This window comes from Topomyia yanbarensis, chromosome 1 (genome assembly GCF_030247195.1).
Source record: "Topomyia yanbarensis strain Yona2022 chromosome 1, ASM3024719v1, whole genome shotgun sequence".
NCBI classification, from domain to species: Eukaryota; Metazoa; Arthropoda; class Insecta; order Diptera; family Culicidae; genus Topomyia; species Topomyia yanbarensis.
Genome location: NC_080670.1, coordinates 61,431,326 through 61,452,204, shown reverse-complemented (window position 1 = coordinate 61,452,204; position 20,879 = coordinate 61,431,326). Strand labels below are relative to the sequence as shown.

Here is a 20,879-nt window from a genome sequence, read left to right as displayed (position 1 = left end):
TAGATTTACAATAAAATTTCATACAACCATAAATTTCACTGTTCAGCAAAAAACTGATACAGTGCATTCACATTAAATTTTACCGTTTTCGAGAAAAAAATGTATGGAGAAAAATTGATTTTTTTTTAATGTTAAGATACATAACCACCCCCCTTTTTCACTGTAAAAGTCTATTTTACATTGAAATTTACTGTGAAAACGTTAAAGTTTATTGTTTTTGTATTGTAGCATAACAGTAAAACTTACTGTAAATTATTGTAAAATTACTGTATTGTCACAGTGAAAATCATGGTTGTGTTACTGTACATTTCTATTCGGGATACTGTCAAAATTCACTTTAAGCGGACCCTACACGAGACCAGAATATTGTCAATAAAAATATTGACAAGATAGCATCAATACGTCAATCCCATTTGAATTCTACAGGATCAATATTTTTAAATTGGCTTTACACGATCAATATATTGATCAATAATTGGTTTATTGCCAATATTTCTGCTCGTGTTGGGTTCGCTTGAGAGAAAATTACGAACAAACCGTAACTCGCCAAGAGTGGACGTTAGCATTTTATGAAAGAGAAAAGCTTTCTCTTTCGTTTACTGCTGTCATTTATAATCGGTGATGGTTTGGCCAGAATTTCCTCGCAAAGTGAATTTTGACAGTATGCTTATTGGCCCTTTTCAAAAAATACGCGAGCAATATATATTAAAAAATGGAACAATAACATTTTTTTATTGGAACAAATTTTTTTTATTGAATTCAATAAATAAATTTATTGTCTCCCGACCAATTATTGTATTTATTAAATTTAATCCATATTTTTATCTGCGTAAAACTTTCCTGTGTAGGATATGTGAAATCTCGACAAACATGTCAAATGGTCCTAAGTGCAAATGAGAGCCTTTTCTTTGTTTACTTTCGCTTTCGATTATTACGGCGTCATCTTAAAACTTTTCAATATTGTTTCAGGATATATCGAAAAACTCTGATGTCGACTAGCTTATTCTGCTAAGAGTTGAGTAACAAACGTATAAACGGCCAAGTTATTAGCGAAAGTCATTTGTACTTAGGACCATTTGACATGTTTGGCTAGAAATATTCATTACATGAGTTTGAAAATGCCATACACATTTTGCAGCCCCTTGGAAATAATAGCTCAAAATTGCACTGTCAATGTTCGTTTGTCAAATTACCAAACCACGAATGGCTTCACGATCTGCGCCCAAGCTGCTGCCAACACAAGCCAAAAAGAGTGAATGAAAGAACCTTCCATTCCGATTTGTAGCCAGACCAATAAAAAACGGGAAGCGAAGCATTGAACAGGAACCGTTTATTTTTGACAGAATTGTTTTGTGTTTGTAAACACATCAAAAATCAATAAGTTTTTCGAAAAAAAGAACTTGCCCGATCTGCAACAAATTGGTGAAATATTTCTTTAGCTAGTTTTGCTAGAAAAGGAAGAGTGTGTGGGCCACGAAAATAGTGTGCAGCGACTAGATGTGACATTTTTTTTGTTTCTCGAAAGAAGCTTCGTTTTCTCGAGGCCACCACCGCTAGCATCGTGATTCTGTGCTGGAGTTTCTGGAGGAGGAGAAGAAAAACCTTAAAAGCCTCGAGGTTTTGTGTTCCCTCATATCCCTTCTTCGTCAGAGCAGACGCGCTGTGAACTTGCTGGCACACATAGGTGGCGTATTCACTTAGGCTAGTGAATTCAGCAAAAGGGCATCGACCGACGACGACGATCTATTGAATGGGTACGGCGCACCGCCCTGGAGTCCCCTGTCCAGCAGCGCACAGTACTTAAACCAACCAGGCATCACAATGGAGCAGCTGCAACTACAAACGACGGAATTGCCGTTCTGTCGACTGTGCTTCACCCAAGGCATCGAGCTGTACGAAATCTTTCCCGGAGCTGGAAATGACAACGAATCTCTGCTCATCAAGATTATGGACTGTCTTACCGTGGCCGTGAGTAGATGTATTGTTTTTTTCTTGATACCGGTAAACGATCGTTGGTACCGTATTTGGGAGGGAGGATTGTTTAGTATTATGTCCAATTATCAGATTATTTGATATTTTCTAATTGAAGTTTGAACTATATTTCTGATAAACCTTGCTGGGAATAGTATCTGTTGGTCAACATTGGGATTATTTACTATAACTATACTAGCAGTATGCGTTCAATGATAGTTGGGGAGAAGGCGAATTTACAGTATCATGCAAATGATTAATTTATTTTGCAAGTGGCATCACCGCCTAAACAAACAGTAAATACCAGAAAGGATACATAGGATAGGTATAGACCTTGTTTTTATGTAGACCAATTCTGGTTTCGGAAATTTCGTTACTGAGCATACAGATGTTTCTTATAATCAGGCTTATTCTGCATTAAGGCGGATCGCTTTTTCAAACGAATGTGATTTGTATGTTTAATAACGACAGCAAAATCAAATATAGGTCGGATTTGATCACATTAGTTCGAAAAATCAATCCGTCGTAATGTAGAATAAGTATGTCTCAGATCCTGAAAAATTATAGATTAGATTAGGTTATGCTGCCATCATGTTCTTTAATATGTAAAGCGCATCTAGTGTTCTTTTTAAAACAATAATTAATATTACAAACTGTTACTAAAATCCTAGGAAATTGTTGCTTTTCTTCCATGTTTTCCGTAACTACTACTCGCTTCAAAAAGATTCAAAATCTTTATTTCTAAGTAAGCACAATGGTGTTATTGATTATGGTTTTGGTGAGGACAAATAGTTGCTGTAGAACGCTTGTTCGTATACTTTGAACATATAAATTGGGCACTGGCCAGTGTTAGGTATCGTGAGGAGTTTATTATATATCTGACGCGACCATGAATTTTTTTTTTCTTTTTCTTTATGATAGTTTTGTAGGTTATTACTGAAAATTAAGCAGTTTTTTCTTAAAATGACCCAAGGCGCATTTTTTTAACAATGACAGTTTCTATTTCGGCACTTATTCACTGAATACTGTTTAAGTTGATCAACGATCGTTTGCTCGAAACATTTTTTGTACACTGAATGAACATATTTTAAAATAACTTTTTCATATAAAAATGCTTTGGAAATTCTTAAGAAAAACCCAAATAGCGCGAATTCGATGCCCGTTTGATTTTGCTGTTGTTATTGAGAATACAAATAACATTCGTTCAAAAAATCAATCCGTCCTAATGCAGAATAACGCTAATTACGTATAATTCTCAGTAACTTAGATAATAATAATCAATACAAAGAACGTGTTTGAGTGAATTTGAGTTTATTCCACGAGAATCCGAAAATATTTAATATTTTTTTCCATCTGAATTTTAAATTTTTATATTTGCTCTTAATTGCTGTAGCAATTTGCTATCCTGGAATTTGTTTCACTTTCTCGTGTTTATAAAGAGCTGAATCGTGCTTTGGGGCGTTTTTCGGCAACTTCACTTAATTTTTTTCAATTTCGCATCAGCAAATAATTCAAGTTCTGTATTTGGAACATGAATCAGTTTTCCTCTTTTCACTGGAATTACCAAGTTATTTGTTTATTTGTTTATTTGTATATGAAGCATTCATCTGACATATATTGTCTTAATGAATAAAAAACTTAAAACTAATTGTCACGAACAACATTAAAAAGGTCAAGTAGTCGCTGATGAAAGACCTTGGACGACACATTAAAATCGAATAGTTCTGCAAGTTCGTTGAACCTCGTGCAAGCAAATCGAAGCGGATCATGCTGACCATATTGCGTGTTGCGTGGTTCCAGGAACAGCAGATTACGGCGACGAAGAGGTCTCTCAGGAGCGTACACATTCAGCTGAGTCAACAAAGCAGAGCAGTCGATGTCGCCCGTGAGTAGTTTTGCGACAAATGATGCTTTTGAAGTGATCCGTCTTATGTGCAGTGGCTCGATTCTTAGCAACCGACAGCGGTCCTCGTATGGCGGTAAATTGATTGGGTCACTCCACGACAGAAACCGCAGAGCGTACCTTATAAATTTACGTTGAACACTCTGAAACCTCGCGATCCAATTAGCATGGTAAGGACACCATACAACAGCGTTATATTCCAGCAATGAGCGTACAAGTGAACAGTACAATGATCGTAAGCATAAAGGGTCTCGAAATTGTGCTGCAATTTTGAAGATAAACCCCAATTGTCGGTTTGCTTTTGACAGGATATCGTCGTAGTGAAGTCTAAAAGTCATTTCACGGTCCAGAGTGACGCCAAGATCTTTAATGTGCTCTACTTGTGTAAGAGGGCTTCCGCCAACTTCATAATTGTACACGATTGGCGAACTTTTCCGATGGAAAGAAATAATGCTGCATTTTGCGATACTTAAACACATAAAGTTCTTTTTGCACCATACCTCGAACATATGCAGCATATTCTGTAGCTCCAAGCAGTCTGAAAGGCACTTGATGATTTTGAAAATTTTCGTGTCATTCGCATAAAAGAAGCGACAGCCCGGTGAAAGCAGCGTGGATACGTCGTTTATAAAAAGCGAGAACAGCAAACGGACCGAGGTTACTACCTTGTGGAACTCCGGATCGGTTTGAGAAAGATTCTGATGTTGTCGATCCAATTTGAACTTGTACAGAACGGTTCGTCAAGTATGACCTGAACCAAGCCACAGCCATCACTGATATACCGAGCAGTTCCAGTTTTTTAAGGAGAATCCCATGATCCACTCGATCAAATGCCGCCTTCAGATCCATGTACATCGCATCGATTTGCCATCCTGAATCCAGTCCGTAGGCAGTTCAAGGTAAACTGCATAAGATTAGTAGATACTGAGCGTTTTGAAAAAAAGTCATGCTGTTCACTTTCTATATAACTCTTACAGCGAACGAACAGAGTGTCGTTCACAATTATTTCGAACAGTTTTGAGCAGGCGCGCAGAGAAGTGATTCCTCGGTAATTGGAAATATTACGCTTGTCGCCTTTTTTGAAAACTGGGAACAAGTGGAAAAACTTACAGTGTGTAGGGAACTCACTTTACTGAACAGAGAGATTGAACAGCCTAGCCAGTGGATTACAAAGAGCGACTGCAGAGCGCTTTAGCACCGACGATGGAATACCATCAGGACCAGCAGCAAACGATAGATTCAATTTGTGCATAACAGACGCTACCATGTCTTCTGTTATATCTGGAATATTGCAATCAAATACATCACGAGGCATCTCTCACGTTGCTTCTTCTATCTGGATCGAAGTGGCGGAACAATCGAGGAATGCTTGCTTAAAGTGCATCGCAAACAAATTACACTTCTCGCTTTCAGTGCAGGCAGTTGAATTTTCTAAAAACATGGAGCATGGTAATCCAGTTTCGTTTCTTTTTGAGTTGACAAACGACCAAAAAAGTTTTGGATTTCGACGAAGATTTTCACCGGTGCGCTTAACATGACGATTGTACAGAAAATGGTTGTAGTGACGATACCTGTTGCTTGTGATGTTCAATTGTCGTTTAAAATATGGCGACCTGGAACTGCAATACTTTCGAAGAGCAGCAGATCGCGCTCGCTTGAAAGAGCGTAATCTTGGATTCGACCACGGTGGTTTTTGCGGAGGCAGTTTAGGCGGCGCTGAAGTATTCCACTGCTTCATCAATAGTGGTGGCCGATTCAATAAAATCCCAATTGGTGATTAAGAGCGTATCTTTCAATGCGGCATAGTCGGCTCGACGAAAGTCCAGGGAATTCGAGATGGAAGGCTCTTCATAGACAATTTGAGTAGGGCATTGAATGCAACACTAAGAGCAGGGTGATCAGCATCAAGATCAATCAGGGGCTCAATGTGTGCCGATACTGCAGTGACCGGAAGAGCGATATCATTTGCGAGAACGAGATCCAACAGGCGTTCGTTTCGATTCAATAATGAATTAATTTGGGTGAGTCAATATACGGTGTGTCTCCCTCCGAGATACACCAGTGAAGATTTGACTGGTTACAGTCGCCAAATAGAATAGCAGGAGTGTGGGGGTTAAATCGTGATGATATCGAACCCAAAGATATTACGTGTTCATTGATACTCACTGCGTCAAATCTTCGGTCGGGGGGAAAGTATATAACACCGATACTGAGTGCGTTTTGTGGTATATCAACAACGACCCACAACTGTTTGAGCGTATTGGAGATGGTTGCGGGATCAATATAAGCGTTAAGTTTTAACGACACTGCTATCAAAACGCCTCCGCCGCGAGTCTTACGGCTGTTCAAAGGGGACCGATCATTTCTAAAAACGGCGTATTGATGACCAAACAGCTGTGCGGAATAGATTTGATCATTCAACCAGGTTTCCGTTAGGACGATTATGTCGTACTCGGATTCCGAAATCACCAGAAAGAATGAATCTATTTTGGTCCTTAATCCGCGTACGTTTTGGTAGTATATCCGGAGACTACTTGAAGCAGCGTTGTTGCCTGGGATAACAGGCTGGAAGCCCCCTCTGCCATCACCGACCTCAGGAACAGAATGATTATATAGAAGGATGTTAGCGGAGTGCGCATATGGGTCGGGAGGCGCAGGGGCTTCCTCAATGCTTGTTATTGTTTCTCGTGAATTCGAAGCTGCAGTTATGATTGCTGGTTCCCCACTGCTGCGTTGATAAAAGGGGTAAACATTCCATCTTAAACGCGTTTTTAGGCTGTTCCTCGAATTCCCTGAACAGAAGTCCACTTGGCCAAGTTGAAGCATCGAGCGATTGTTCCTTCCAGATAGGATCCAGTCCAATTTTGAACGATATGAACGACATTTTTGAAACGTCCGCTCCTTTGGCAACTAGACGCACCACGTCAACAGCATCGGTCACATCCAAGCAGCGAGCCACAATTTTTTAAACATCGTCGACTGTTACCATTGGTTAGAAACCGGACAAGTAAAGCCAGAATTTCGGTGGTAGTGGTGAAGTAACAACGACCGGAACTGACAAATCGCTTAAGTCAATGGACTTCGTTCCACGCTCGGCAGAGGCTTGCACGGGTTGTCCATTATTACCGCGGCGCCGTTTAACACCTAATTTAGGCCAGTTGGAATCGCTTGGTGGTCCACTAACAGCGCGCTCAACTGCGATATTTTGAACCTGTTTACTAAGCGTTTCAATCAGGTTGAAAAGTTGACGAACTTGAGCAGAGAGAGTATTTAAGTCTGACGGTTGAGACTGCTGCGATTCTATTGCATCGTTGATGTAGGAAAAAACACTTCGACCATTCAACTTATCCTTGCATTTGCAGCAAACGAAAATTGCCTTTCCCTGCGCAAACAGATCCCTGTTCGAACGGTTGTTGAATCCACAGCATTGCTGACTAATGTGGAAGAACGCGTCAGAAAAGCCACATCGTACAGGCTCCAGCTCGTTTATTGGCAAATTACATTCTCCACACAGTTTTTTCTTCATCCTTGCTTTGCTCAGATTCGCGGCTGATGAAAACAGAGCAGAGGGGGAAGCTGCTAACTGGTACTGTCGGTGCCAAAAACAAGCCAGTAGAACAATGCGAATTGCGATTGCTGTTTACCAAATTCGACTTTTAATCGCTCTTAATTGCAAGTAGTGTGATAAATCAAGGTGAACTCCAAACACTAGGCACTTCTTGATAATCAATTTATAAGGATGACACACAATTTTAGTGAAACAACGGGGTTTTACAGTGAAAAATTAAAAATTGTATTTCAGTGGTAAACACACGATCAGCACAATGGTACGATCAACATAGGGCCTACAAAGTCTCAAAAAATTAATCGATTATTGGCTTTCAGTCTTCCGATAGCTGATGTATCCTCTTCCAGTACAGTTAGAGAAGAAACAGTCTTCATACGCTTAATGTTTAGAAGCTGAAGTTGAGCTGGATAACACTTCATTGAAAACCAGCTTTTATTTCTTCTTGGAGAACTCGATACTAGAATTTGTTGAGAGTAGAATGGTAGAAGAATGTCGAACAGCCTAGAGGAATTCCCTCTCAGACCTCTACGACCAACTTACCAGAAACACCGAAGTGAAGATAACCAACGAAGCGAAGGGAAACGTATTCTAGTGAAAACTCACTCAAAATACTCTCCCACAACCGTGTGATATGAATTCACGAAATAAACACTATATCTCTTTTAATATGCACTTTGTATTAACGCAGAAATAGTTGATGACAATACTGGTTTCTCCTTACTGTCCTAACGACTGAGCATTCTGTTGCACTAGCGATTAATCGTCTGCCCTACTCACTACCTATGACTGAGTGTGTATATAGCGATACGCTGTATGTATAATATTGTAATGGAAATTGCCTGGTGCATATATTTCAACACTTCCCCTCAATTTTCATTCCTAACATTTTAATCATGTTTGAAAACTTTGTTTTTGTAAGTGCATCTGCTAGTTGATTTTCTGAAGGCACGGATTTTAAAATTATCGACTTCAAATTCATTACGAATTTATTCACGTAGAAACATACTTTACGTGAATATGTTTAGTTCGCTGGTGGACACGTGGCTCTTCTGCAATTTTTATGCACGGTATGTTATCCTCAAATATTGTGAATGGTGCTGTGAAAGTACCAACAACGTTGGTACCAATCTCACACAATATTTTCGACAATCAAATTCCTTCCTTCGACGCTACACAAAGAGAAACCAGCTCTGCCTACGTTGACGATAAGCAGACGAGTTGTTTCCGCTTCGTTCCCCATGACACCAGATTTCCGAATACCATGAATGCGCTTCCAGATATCGACCGCCTATCTTCCTCGTCATTGGCGAAATCCGCATCAGCGTATCCCAAAAGTGTCTCCTTTTTTTATAATTATTAAATTTATTTAGGCCCAAATGCGGTAGCTCGACGAGGCCGATTGTTCATTTTTTACAATAAATAAAAAACTAAGTTACATTTTTTGTCTCATTCGGACGCAGCTTTCTGCTGCGTGTTGAGATCCTTTTTCTAGGGGGCGAAATATTGCCAGTGTTGTCCACTGCAATTTGAGGTTCGATCCGTTTGTCTTCTTTCGCGTTGTCGTTCATGTCCATGTCCTCATCCGTACTACTTTCCTGCTGCTCGCGGTCAGATGTTCCAGTTTGTGTCTTACTCTTATCGGTCGTTATTGTATGTTCGTATTTTTCGGCATTCGTTTCGTTGTTGTTGTTGCTGGTTGTTGGTGCTTGATCCGGAGATGTTGGTTTTTCAGCTGTTAGGGGTTTAGTGTAAGATGGTTCTGGGCTGATTTCAGTTGGATTGGTTAAGTTTCCCTTTACAGTTTCTACGCAAGGTTTTCCGAGGTGCAGCTTCTTCGTGCAAAACTGGCACGTAGGAATTTGCCCTGGGTACGTGACTAGTGATGTCTGTTGAATGAGAGCATCGTCCCTTCCTAACACTGTGAAGCTTATGTATGAGGGAATTGGCTTGGTCACACGCATTCTCACCACATGAACACCGTTAGGGATGCCCGGGAAAAAATTCCTCCATGTATCATGTGTAACGGAGTCTACTTCTCCGTATTTTTGCAAGGATTTTTTAATCACGCTGTCAGGGGTACGCGTAGCCAAATCATGGACACGAACTTCTACTGCGCCGTTCTCGATGTATACGGGATCATCCTCCGATAGACCAAGCATAGACTACGAGTGCCTTGTAAATATCTCAAAATCCGCTTAAGTCCATTCCAGTGGGAATCGTCCGGGTTATTCTGAAATTGACTAAAAAGACTGACCGCAAACGTAATGTTATTAATGTTAAATATTGTAAACAACCCAGCAAGACCTTGAATGGTGCGCTTGTCTGTTGTCCAATAGTTTTCCCTCATTTCATGCTAGAATCCACTGGAGTGGAGACCGGCTTACAATCAGCCATCCCAAATTTATTTAGAATCTTCAAAATATATCTCTTGAGACAAAATCATCCATCCCGATTCAAAATCACGTCGAAAGAAGCCAAGAAAGTTATGAACATCCCCTAAATCCTTCATTTTGAATCGTTTGGAAAGATTGTCTTTAGACCATTTTATAATCTTTACCAATAATAAGTACGTCATTAACATATATTATGATATACGAACCATGATGTACACTAATGTAAAGACAGGTATCAGACTCAAGCCTTTTAAAACCCAACTGAGTAACAATTTCATTGAACCTTAAATTCTATGTTCTACTGGAATGTTTAAGCCCGTAGATACACTTGTTTAATTTACACATCTTTATATTTCCATCCATATCAGGAGTAATCTCATAAAAACATCTTTTCTTTTAATGACCCATTAAGAAAAGCCGTCTTAACGTCCATTTGATGAATTAATAAATTATTTCTAACAGCCATTGCTTTCAATTTCATTGTTCGTATTGTACACATTTTGGCCACTGGAGCAAAGATTTCGCCATTGTCCAATCCTGGGCGTTGCGAACAGCCCTTTGCAACAAGCCTAGCTTTGTATCGATTAGATTCGTCCTTTATTGTGAATATCCACATGGAATTGATATGTCGCCTTCTCTTTGGAATGACACTCACCAAGGTCCATGTCTGATTTTTCAATAAAGAAGCAATTTCTTCATCGATAGCAGCTTTTTGGCCAATCATCACGTTTCATTAAATTTTCAATATTTTGTGGAACTTCTTAAAAATTTGCAACAAAGAAACTGCTTTCAAAATTAATAGCATAGTCTCGATGCCAACTAGGTGCTCTTCGAGATCTTTGATTTCGACGTAACACTTCAGGTTCTATTTCATCCACAGAATCATTTTCGAAACTATGTTCAAATTCATTTTCAGATTCGTCCTCCGCTTCTAAGAAAACCTCATCTTCATCATTATTTACTTCTTCATTTTGACTCTCAGATACCTCTAGCGATTTCGTTAAAACTTGCTCAAGCATCTCATCACTTCTTTCTGCACTTTTATTCTCCTTTACGTTTTCGTTCGACCTATTTTTTTTCTTATCAAAGTAAAATTTTCCTTCATCAAAAATGACGTCTCTTGGAACGAAAATTTTATTCTTATTATCATCCCACAAACGAAAACCATTCGGACTGTACCCGACCATAACCAAAATCCTACTCTTTTCGTCCAGTTTTCTGCGATGCACCTTGTTTATATGCGCGTTTTGCATTTAGGTAATGCATTTGTGGGGCTTCGGCTTGTCAAATAAGCAGAGACATAAACCGCCTCTCCCCACAAGGCATTCGGCATCCCACTTTCATGTAGTATAGTTATAGCTTTTTCCATCAGATTGCGATTCATATGCTCGCTCACTCCGTTTTGTTGAGGAGTATATGGTGCGGTAGGTATCATCTGAATCCCTTTGCCAATTCAAAACGCCATGAATTCTTTACCAAAATACTCGCCACCATTATTTGGTCGGTGTTAAGTCAGACCGGACTAAGTGACAAAACATTGATTTCGAGAAAAACGAGTTTAAAGTTTGAATCGCAGCATCCTTTACATTATGAATGGAAACTAATTTTTGCCATAATTCTTGTTTATTGTTACATATTTCAAATCTGGCAAAAGTCGAATGTAACTGACGAAATTCTTTATCCAGTGTTATCATTACAGGTCGGACTCGATTATCCGGGGATTCGATTATCCGGGGATTCGATTATCCGTGATTCGATTATCCGGGGAAAATGATTCGATTATCCGGGTGTTTTGAAAAAAAATCAAATTTCAACTATAATGTCTTATTATAGTGCTAATTCGATCATTGCAGTCAATAGAACATTTTTTCGGGCAATTGGGGGGTCTAGGGTTAACCTCCTCTCAAATTTTAACCTACCTCAAAAATAGCTTATATATGGGTTATTCCGCGCAAAGTGACTTAAAAAACAAAACTTGGAATCGACCTTCATGGATTGGAACCAGTTTTGAAGAAATTGTTCATTAAGAGCCAATATATAATAACCTAAATTGTTGTGTCGTTTAAACACTCGGAACACTCTTAACCGTTATGTGTCCGACGCGGTACCCGGATACCTTTTTAGGTTACAAATAATGAAATTTCGATGTTTTATCCGTAGCTGGAAATTGAAACTTTGTGACATCTTAGAACTTCACTAAGTCAAGCTTTTGGGATAATAATGTTTTTGATGTAGTAAGAAGGGAGTGAGGAGGGGCCCCTGAATTTTTTACTACGTCACAGGCCGACGTGGATACCCGGGTACCCCCAAAACTGAAATGCCAATAACTGAGGTAATTTCCAACCGATTTTGATGCTTTTGGGTGTTTTGGATTCAAGAACTCATCCACTTTTAGTCTTGGTAAAAATGATTCGGGTTATTCCAACCGGTTCCCGGGAATCTGGATTTTTGGAAGCATGTTCCAGTGCTTAGATACTATTTGTGAATTTCAATGGAATACTTGCAAAATGGGTATTAAAATTCTTGGCATAGCATCAATAGGCTGTAGCTCGTGGTATTGGAACCATTTGGTGATTTCACCCCGGAACGGACATTCCGGAGCAGGTTCCCGTAGGGCCGTGAATGGCCATTCCATTCCAATTCCATTTTTCATATTACCATAGGGTCCCGTAACAATAAATAACAGACTTCCGAGACAATTTGAAGAGTTTTGACACTCATTTTGCTAGGGCATTATTTAAATTTACACATCATACCCTAGTACTGGAACATTACTCCGGAAAATCCGGATTACCAAGAACCAGATCCATTCATCCGGTTCAATGTTACAGAATCCAAAAGTGGACGAGTTTCTGAATCTAAAATATCTAAAAGTGTCAAAATCGGATAAAGGAAGCTATAGTTATAATGAGCATTTTAATTTGTGGGTACCTGGGTACCCTCGTTGGCCTGTTATAGGTGTTTTTTGTTGGACACATAACGGTTAATTTTAACAAATTGTTTAAAAAATGTTTTTCTTCGGATTATATCTCTGCTTCTGTTTGCACTAGAATCAATCAGTGAGATATTTTTTTTAAAGATTTGTTTAGGGATTCCAAAAAAATGAAAAGTTTTTAATGCCAATATTGCCAAATATGTAACTTTTTAATTTTACACTAAAAGTACATTTTACTCGTAATAAATTGGTTACAGTAGGCCACATAAAACGTCATTATACCTACATTGCTCGGTCGATTTCTGGCATCTCTTGGGATAATGATGACATGCTTCTCAGGATTCTGTTTGGATACTTTTCAAGATTCTGATTGAAGTTTTCTTAGCATCCCAAAGGAGTCTATTTCAGAACTTCGATTCAATATTTATCCGTATTTCTACGGTTTTTTCTCTGAATTTTGATGCAGGATTCTAAAGAAAAGCTTCTTAAATGTCTAGTAGAATTTTTCTTAAGATAGAATTCCGCTGAAGATTATGCTGTATTCCAGATACTGATAGAATCATGGTCCTATTATCGTTGGAATCCGGTGTAATGTTCTGATGAATATCCTGCTTTGAGTTCCAGTGGACTTTGATACAAACAATATTGCTCTTCTCCCATTATCCCCTTCAATAAGTGATTCCTGCTCAGAATTCCAATAGCATCTTTAACCCGTTCGTGCCCTTCTGGTTGATGAACAACCATGTTTCTATATGACTATAACTTTTGGTTTACACAACGTCAAGTAAGGCTAATAACTGTGACTAAGATCTTTCATTTGAGCACGAAAAGTCATAATATTTATTATAATAGCATTAGAACAGAAGTTATTACAATTAATCTGATTGGGTTCCGCTGAAGCAGTGCTGCCAGGGGTAGTTTCTGTTAATGGCGAAAATGAAATTTTAGAATATTTTCGTAGCCTGGGAATATTATTGAAAACTGCTAAAATTTTCTAATTTAGATTGCCCTCAATTACCTTTTTCGTGCAATTGGACTAGATCGGAAGGTAAATATTGAGCAGCTGCAAAAGAAGCACCTATCTTTCTTAAACCAGTTTTTTCGTGTTTCGTGACGCCAACAGTTTTAAGGAAAAATATTTTTGGGACCCTATACGCGGTAGAAAAAAGTCGGCCAAGAAATGGTTAACGAGATTATGAAAAGAGACCCGGCCGTCACTGGAGGTGATTTCAATTCTTGGGTAGCTCAAGCAAAGATGGATGATAGGCTATGTAAAGAGGGCGCCAGCAGTACTTCTCGCTGAGGCGCCCGGGAACCTGGTAGTCCTTCGCTAGTGACAAGTATGAGTGGGACAGTTTGCGAAGACTACACGCGTAGTTATTACCTGACAATCTAGTATTGGTCAACTAAATGATGCTACAAGGACAAGGATCTCTTTGTGGGTGCGCAACACGCACTCTTCTAATTAGAATGACTAGACATGTTAGCTGTGATATGTGACACTCCACGTAAATTAAACTGGAGCCAAGAAACAGACGACCTGGTATTCTGGTATTCGAGTAATCGAATCAGTTACCTCGTAAAATCTAAGCCCTGGGTAATCGAGTTTGATTTGTATTGCAAAAGACACACCTTATTAAAAAGTTTATCTTAGAATTCTTGTACAAATAGCTATAAACAACTGATACATATCGTTAACTCGTTACCAATATGAATAATAAATGAAAACCAACTGAAAATACAAATCACACCCTGAAAGTCTGAAAAATCGACTAGGGCCAAAATAGGTACATTTACATTTACCATAATAGGAAAGTTTGCCCTAGTCATTTTATTTCCAATTTCTCCACGAATGAAGCTTAAATTCATGAAATAACGCAAAAAAAAGTTTGATTCGATTATCCGGGTGATTCGATTATCCGGGGTGAGATTTTTTTCAAATCCCCGGATAATCGAGTCCGACCTGTATCTCATTTTTTGATGTTTTGTGACTTAGTCCGGTCTGACTTAACACCGACCATTTGACCTCAACATGGAAATTCTCGAATGAAATTGAGCAGTAACAATCGCTTCGTACTCATCAATATAAAAAGGCCATGTTACAGGCAACTCATTAAACAACGTTTCCTGAATTCTTTTGTCCCTCATCCTATCCTCCTCAATCTGCTTCACGCGAACCATATTTATGCGTTCTAGGGGAATCCTCACTTTAAAACCGTTCAGGCGATCTACCGCTGTTACCCTATCACTTACTCCAGCAACCTTCGCGAGAAGTTTGAATAGAATTAACATCGGGAACAGTAGAACTATCCTGATGGATAGGAATGCTGACCATAGGAGGAACACCAACTTGAGCCATCAATGCCACATTTGAAATTTCACCGGCAAGATTGTTGATTGACTGCTTCTCCTTGCGTAATTTCTTTCTCAGCTGGAAACAATTTCGACGTTTGTGGCTAGCTTTGCCACATTCGAAGCAAGTAATCTGCGTTTTCAGATCAGGAACATCGCGCTTCGTATTTTAATTCTGCCCAACCTTCTTTCCAATGAAGGCTGTCTACGACGGCAACCCGGTTTCTTTTGGTACAGTCTCATCAGCATCCAAAAATATACGTTTAATTTGTTCCAGTGACATTGTCTCTAGATCCTGCTTACCTATCACCGACAACGCGCCCAGCAAATGCTTGAACTGCTCGGGGATGGCAACAAGGAGTGTACGGATTTGCTCCATATGATCCACTGCCTCTCCCATGCTCTCAAGCTGACGCACAATGTCGTGATGAGCAGCAAACAGATCTCTCAGTCTGGAATCGTTGGTTGCTCAACAAATATAATTTTGACCGTAATCCGGTCATAGAAATCGCCCCCTGTGGTTGGTAAACTTCCTGCAGCTTTTCCATGACCTGCTTAACAGATTGGCATTGAAGCACGTGATTCATTGAGTCGTCATTCAGCGCCGTCCACAACTCGTTTAAAGCAGCATCTTCCTGCTGGATGCGCAAATCAAGCTTCTTCTTGCGAGCATTCTCATATGCCGCCGTGGCGCCTGCCACCGGTTCCGCAAAATCTTCCTCCGCAACCGTTCTTTCCAATGTGTGCAACAAACCGCCATGTTTAAGGTGTTGCTCCATCCGAACCTTCCAGAAGGGAAACGACTTCTCTTCACCATTGAACAATGATGCCAATGAACGTCGAGCTCTATTCTCCATAATGCCTCCTGGGCCCATAACCTGTTGAAAGTAGAATGGTAGGAGAATGTCGAACAACCTAGAGGAATTCCCTCTTAGACCTCTACGACCAACTTACCAGAAACACCGAAGTGAAGATAACCAACGAAGCGAAGGGAAACGTATTCTAGTGAAAACTCACTCAAAATACTCTCCCACAACCTTGTGATAAGAATTCACGAAATAAACACTATATCTCTTTTAATATGTACTTTGTATTAACGCAGAAATAGTTGATGACAATATTGGTTTCTCCTTACTGTCCTAACAACTGAGCGTTCTGTTGCACTAGCGATTGATCGTCTGCCCTACTCAATACCTATGACTGAGTGTGTATATAGCGATACGCTGTATGTATAATATTGTAATGGAAATTGCCTGGTGCATATATTTCAACAGAATTTACAGCCAGAGTGAGTGCAAACATATTCAAATATTACTTACTACTTACTCTTTTGAAAATCTGTTTCTCAATGGCATAAACCATGCCATTATTTACCGCTTGTATTGGCATTCATGAGTTGGAAAGATATTTATCAATGCCATTCAGGTAGAAATGTTAAAAAAAGAACCTAAGTAACTTTTCCGATTGGAATAATATGTTAAGTTTGTCAATATTCGATCATAGGGGAACTGTGCCCAAGACAGACACGTCAATGTTAAATAGCAAATTCGGCTCATCGATTGATGTATTGCTCGCAAACTGCACTCAAACCGTAATTTGAGATCCAGTTCCATCAATATAGTAACTTATACCAATAAAATTTGAAACATGTAGATGTTTACAATGGTTGTGAAAAAGAGGCACAAAATCGACATTTAACAACTGGGATGGGAAAGATGGACACCTGGCATGGGTTATATGGACATACGATGGACATAGGACATGAGGAGAGTGAGACGCTTCTCGATCAATTAATTTTTGTTTTCTGTCGGGTCATCACAATCTACATCACAATTTGTATGGAGCAAAGTAGTTAACTTCCCACTTGACCAATTCAGCGGTAACCAATGTGCGTGCTAACGTCCACGAGTGTGAATCACTAGAATGGGATCTGTGAACTTTGTTCAGCTCCGGATCGATACAACCTGGAAAGTGTGTGCTTCGAAGAGATAATTAAGAACATCGCTCGTCCGTCACATAAACACCATCTCTGGTTTTTAAGGAGTTCACTTGAAAATCTTTCGATTTTGCGAGAATTTTATTTAACCTGCTGGCGTCGCTCAGACTAAAGACATTAGCGAATAGGTTTTGCCTGTCAGCCCGCTCTGCATATCTAAGACATTTCTTATATGCACTACGAGCTGACCTTAACGCCCTGGAGTCATCAAGCTGACGCCTATTCCAAGCTCTTCTCACATCCTTCTCCATTCTTTCAAGCTTTGCCCTCCACTAAGAAGTCCCTAAGTTCCCTAGTCGATTCAACGGTACGAAGTGGACAAGCTTCTTCGTAGGATGCTACTAAGAGTGAGTTTGTCGTACCCACGACGTGGTCTAGTTGACTAATTGTTGGAAAATATCCAAGAAATTCAGTCGCCAAGTTTTCGGAAAAGATGTCCCAATTTGTAAATTGCTAAAAATATGCTACCACATTGAGGGTGACATCAAGATGATCGAAAAATATCTATTTACGATTGGATAGAGACGGTTCAGTTTCATTTGGAACCTTCCAAATGATTAAATTAGACTCATATTCACCGTACAGTGCTTTGTACTATTATTTGTGTACAGTGTACTCGGTTTTTTTAGGAGTAGAGTTTCACATCCCCTGCTAACCGCAAAAACTCAATAGCACCGGTCACTTTTGCATGTAAAGAATCAGATACAGTGAAATGCATGTGATTTGGTGAAATTGAAGGAATTTCAGCTTTTTAAACTATTTGAAACCATTTGGTGTAATATCATTCAATAGTGGAATAGTTGTAGTTGTAACTACGTGGATGAACTACGTATATTTTGTATTTATTTTCCTTGTTTTTCGTAGTAGATCCGAAATACTTGGTAGATGCATCTTGGCAGCCTTGAAACAAAGGGTCTGTCGGGAATAAAACTTATGCACTAATTATGCTTTTTAAATATATTGCGCAAAAACAAATTCATTGCTATAAACAGAAAATTGTACAACATCTCACCAGACCCGGAAAAATTGAAATAGATCCCAGAGGCCTGGAGATCGCTCCCAAAAATCGGAGCCTCCGCGTCAAACCCGAAGGGGCGGCGACCCTATTGGCGACTGTTGTGTTCCGTCGATAGTTTTGAGTATATCCAGTCCGCTAGCAGCTAGCAGTCCGAAACAAAGTTCGCGCTGCGGTAGATATGAACGTTTGTGAAGTTGGGAAACACTTTTTCGTTCATTAAAACGTGGTCAATTTGATTTTTATTCTATTGCAGGTGCTCTTGGAATAATATGTTTGTCAAGGAAGAAAATCTTTGGGACTTCGTTCTGTGATTTCTGGAAATTGGTGCGTTCTAGGGATAAAACTTCGACATCATATTCTGAAGAACGTTTTCCGGAGAAAAGTTGCAGAATCGCTTAGAGCTATCTGGTGTTATTGCAAATCGAACGAATGTTAAGCCAGACAGAAATGAACAATAGTTTGATAATAGGCTATTATCAGCCACCGAATCCACCATATCTAAATGTAATTGTGCCCGCCGGGCCCCTTGCGGTAAAATGACATTCAAGAGATCCGTCTAGAGCGGACTGTTCGCCAAAATATAAAAACTATTATACGTAACATATTCCAAGAATCGATTAAGTCAATATATATAGTTAAAGAGTAGTCTCGTAACAAAAATAACCGTTCCGTTTTTTTGTGTGGGAAATGATATTGTTTCTTCGTGACAAGTACTTGACTGTATCGTATTCATGTTTTAATTACCTAGATAACGTTCGACGACGACTACAACTCGTACATATGCGCCAAGTGCGTCACATCCGTGGAGGAGTTTTACGATTACAAAGAGAAATGCAAGGAAAACGACGCACTTCTCCGCGAGAAGCGAAAAGCGGTCGAGCAGACCGCAATCTACAATGTGGTCAATATGCAACCGGAGGAAGAGGTATCCAACAGTAACGGCAGTAACGGGGCTTCCCAGGACCTGGCCACTATTGACGATCAACAGATGACACTCGAACATCGTATCAGTATAGAGGGCGGACCACCGCTCAATGGTAACATTATCGAATTTAAGAAGCAACTCTTCACTGCTTCACCCGATCAACTTGGCATCTGGATTTGCGTTGCATCCGGTAGTGACATTCAGTGCCCGGCAATGATCCAAGTTGACGAAAACGTTCAGGTTCGTAGTGAAGCATCTAATGACAAACGTTTCGTAAATTTAATTGTATGTATTCCTATTTATTCTGCAGGTCGTAGCTGAAATTGGACAGCACAACCATGGACTTCCAGTGTCGGTAACGGATAATCCACCGCAAGATACTAAACCGCCAATGCCCACACCACCGCAACAACAAACGCAGCAGCAGCCTCAGATGCAACAACAGCAACAACAACAAACAGTTGTTTCTCAGCCAACGAAGACTCCCGGAACATCTGGCACAAGCGCCACAACCGGTGGTGCAAGCAAGAAGCGCAAAACAAAGGATCAACCTAGCAAGAGGAAAATTTCCAACGACATCCTTGTTGGCGACGGTTGGTTGGTCGATGTTGAAAGCCAGAAACGCCATCACTATCAGCTCGTAACAAAAGATGGCTACCAGACGTTCCTGATTTTCAATGGGTATCGCTTCCGCACACAGCAGAAGATTCGTAACGGTATTGCATCGTGGAAATGTGCCTGGAATGGGCGCAAAGGATGCCAGGCAATCTTGCACATTACCGAGGATTACCAAAAGGTAAAAGAAGTCGGTAACCCGCACAATCATGAACCATCGTTGCGCGATCGAATGATATCGGGCAAGCCAACCAACGGCAGCGACGGCGTCCTCATGTGTTCCGATGGCGAGGAAAGTTTACATGCAGGCACAGAACTGCAACAAATCACACTTACAGCTGCAGTCGGTAAGCTTATTACAGTACTTTTTTGAAAATGTGTTATTCGTAATATATTTGTAATTACATTTTTCAGGCGGCAGCAGCAGCAACAGTATCAATACGCACTCGGTAGTTGGTCCGGCACTAGGCAATTCAGCTACGGCGACTGTAACTGGTGGCGGTGCTTCATCTTCCGTTGGTACCAGTAACGCGATAGGGAATCTCGACGCTGTCTCGAGCACCGCGGTTAGTCACAGCTCGTCGCTAGACCATTTGTCCACGGCAGAGATTGTAGACTTTGTCCAACAGAATAGCAGCGGTAGTGATCAACTGGTGACAACTGTTGTGGACGCTGATGTACACCATGCGGCAGTCGTGGGTGGCGTAGTCGTTGATGACGACGTGGGCAAGGATGATATGCCGATGGACATTGAGGAAATTATACGCCCCCACGTAGTTCTTCATTCGACTAATGAATAGAAGCAAGATGACAGATGGTACGAAAACAATGGAAGAAAAACTAAGCTTAAGAATACAGTGCGGATATTCTCAACCCTAAAATATATATATTTTTTAAATTGTGTAGCAACGTGAGCGCAGGATCCTAGGGGTTTTAAGCAAGAGGACTAGTTTGTAAGATTTACAATTATGGATAAACTTTAGGCGACGGAAAGCAGTATGATGAGCTAGATGTAATTGGTAAGTATATTTAGGCCTCTTTGTGTAAATTGCCAAACTTAATAAACAGCAATAAATAACTGTGTTGCTAGTTCATCTATTGAAAGAACGCATTTAAGCTCTATTTCAAAACATTAACTATCAAACGAAAGACGCAAAATAGAATAAAAATTCGGTTCATTCTAAAGTTCACGAAAAACTCTCT

The 20,879-nt window shown here is 39.9% G+C and overlaps 1 protein-coding gene across 1 annotated transcript; it reads left to right on the top strand.

The window, feature by feature from the left end:
- The first annotated feature begins 1,193 nt into the window (after window positions 1-1,193).
- LOC131677747 (uncharacterized) lies at window positions 1,194-20,741 on the top strand. Its single transcript, XM_058957768.1, has 4 exons — window positions 1,194-1,968; window positions 18,885-19,301; window positions 19,372-20,023; window positions 20,091-20,741. The coding sequence occupies exons 1-4, from the start codon at window positions 1,822-1,824 to the stop codon at window positions 20,474-20,476; spliced, it is 1,602 nt and encodes a 533-aa protein (XP_058813751.1). The 5' UTR covers window positions 1,194-1,821; the 3' UTR covers window positions 20,477-20,741.
- The last annotated feature ends 138 nt before the right edge of the window (window positions 20,742-20,879 follow it).

What these genes read in the sequence shown, in the direction of transcription:
- LOC131677747 (XM_058957768.1), top strand. Translation starts at nt 1,822, where the DNA reads ATGGAGCAGCTGCAACTACAAACGACGGAATTGCCGTTCTGTCGACTG. An exon ending in TGGACTGTCTTACCGTGGCC is followed by an intron (nt 1,969 to 18,884) that starts GTGAGTAGATGT and finishes TTAATTACCTAG; the next exon opens with ATAACGTTCGACGACGACTA. An exon ending in AAGTTGACGAAAACGTTCAG is followed by an intron (nt 19,302 to 19,371) that starts GTTCGTAGTGAA and finishes TTTATTCTGCAG; the next exon opens with GTCGTAGCTGAAATTGGACA.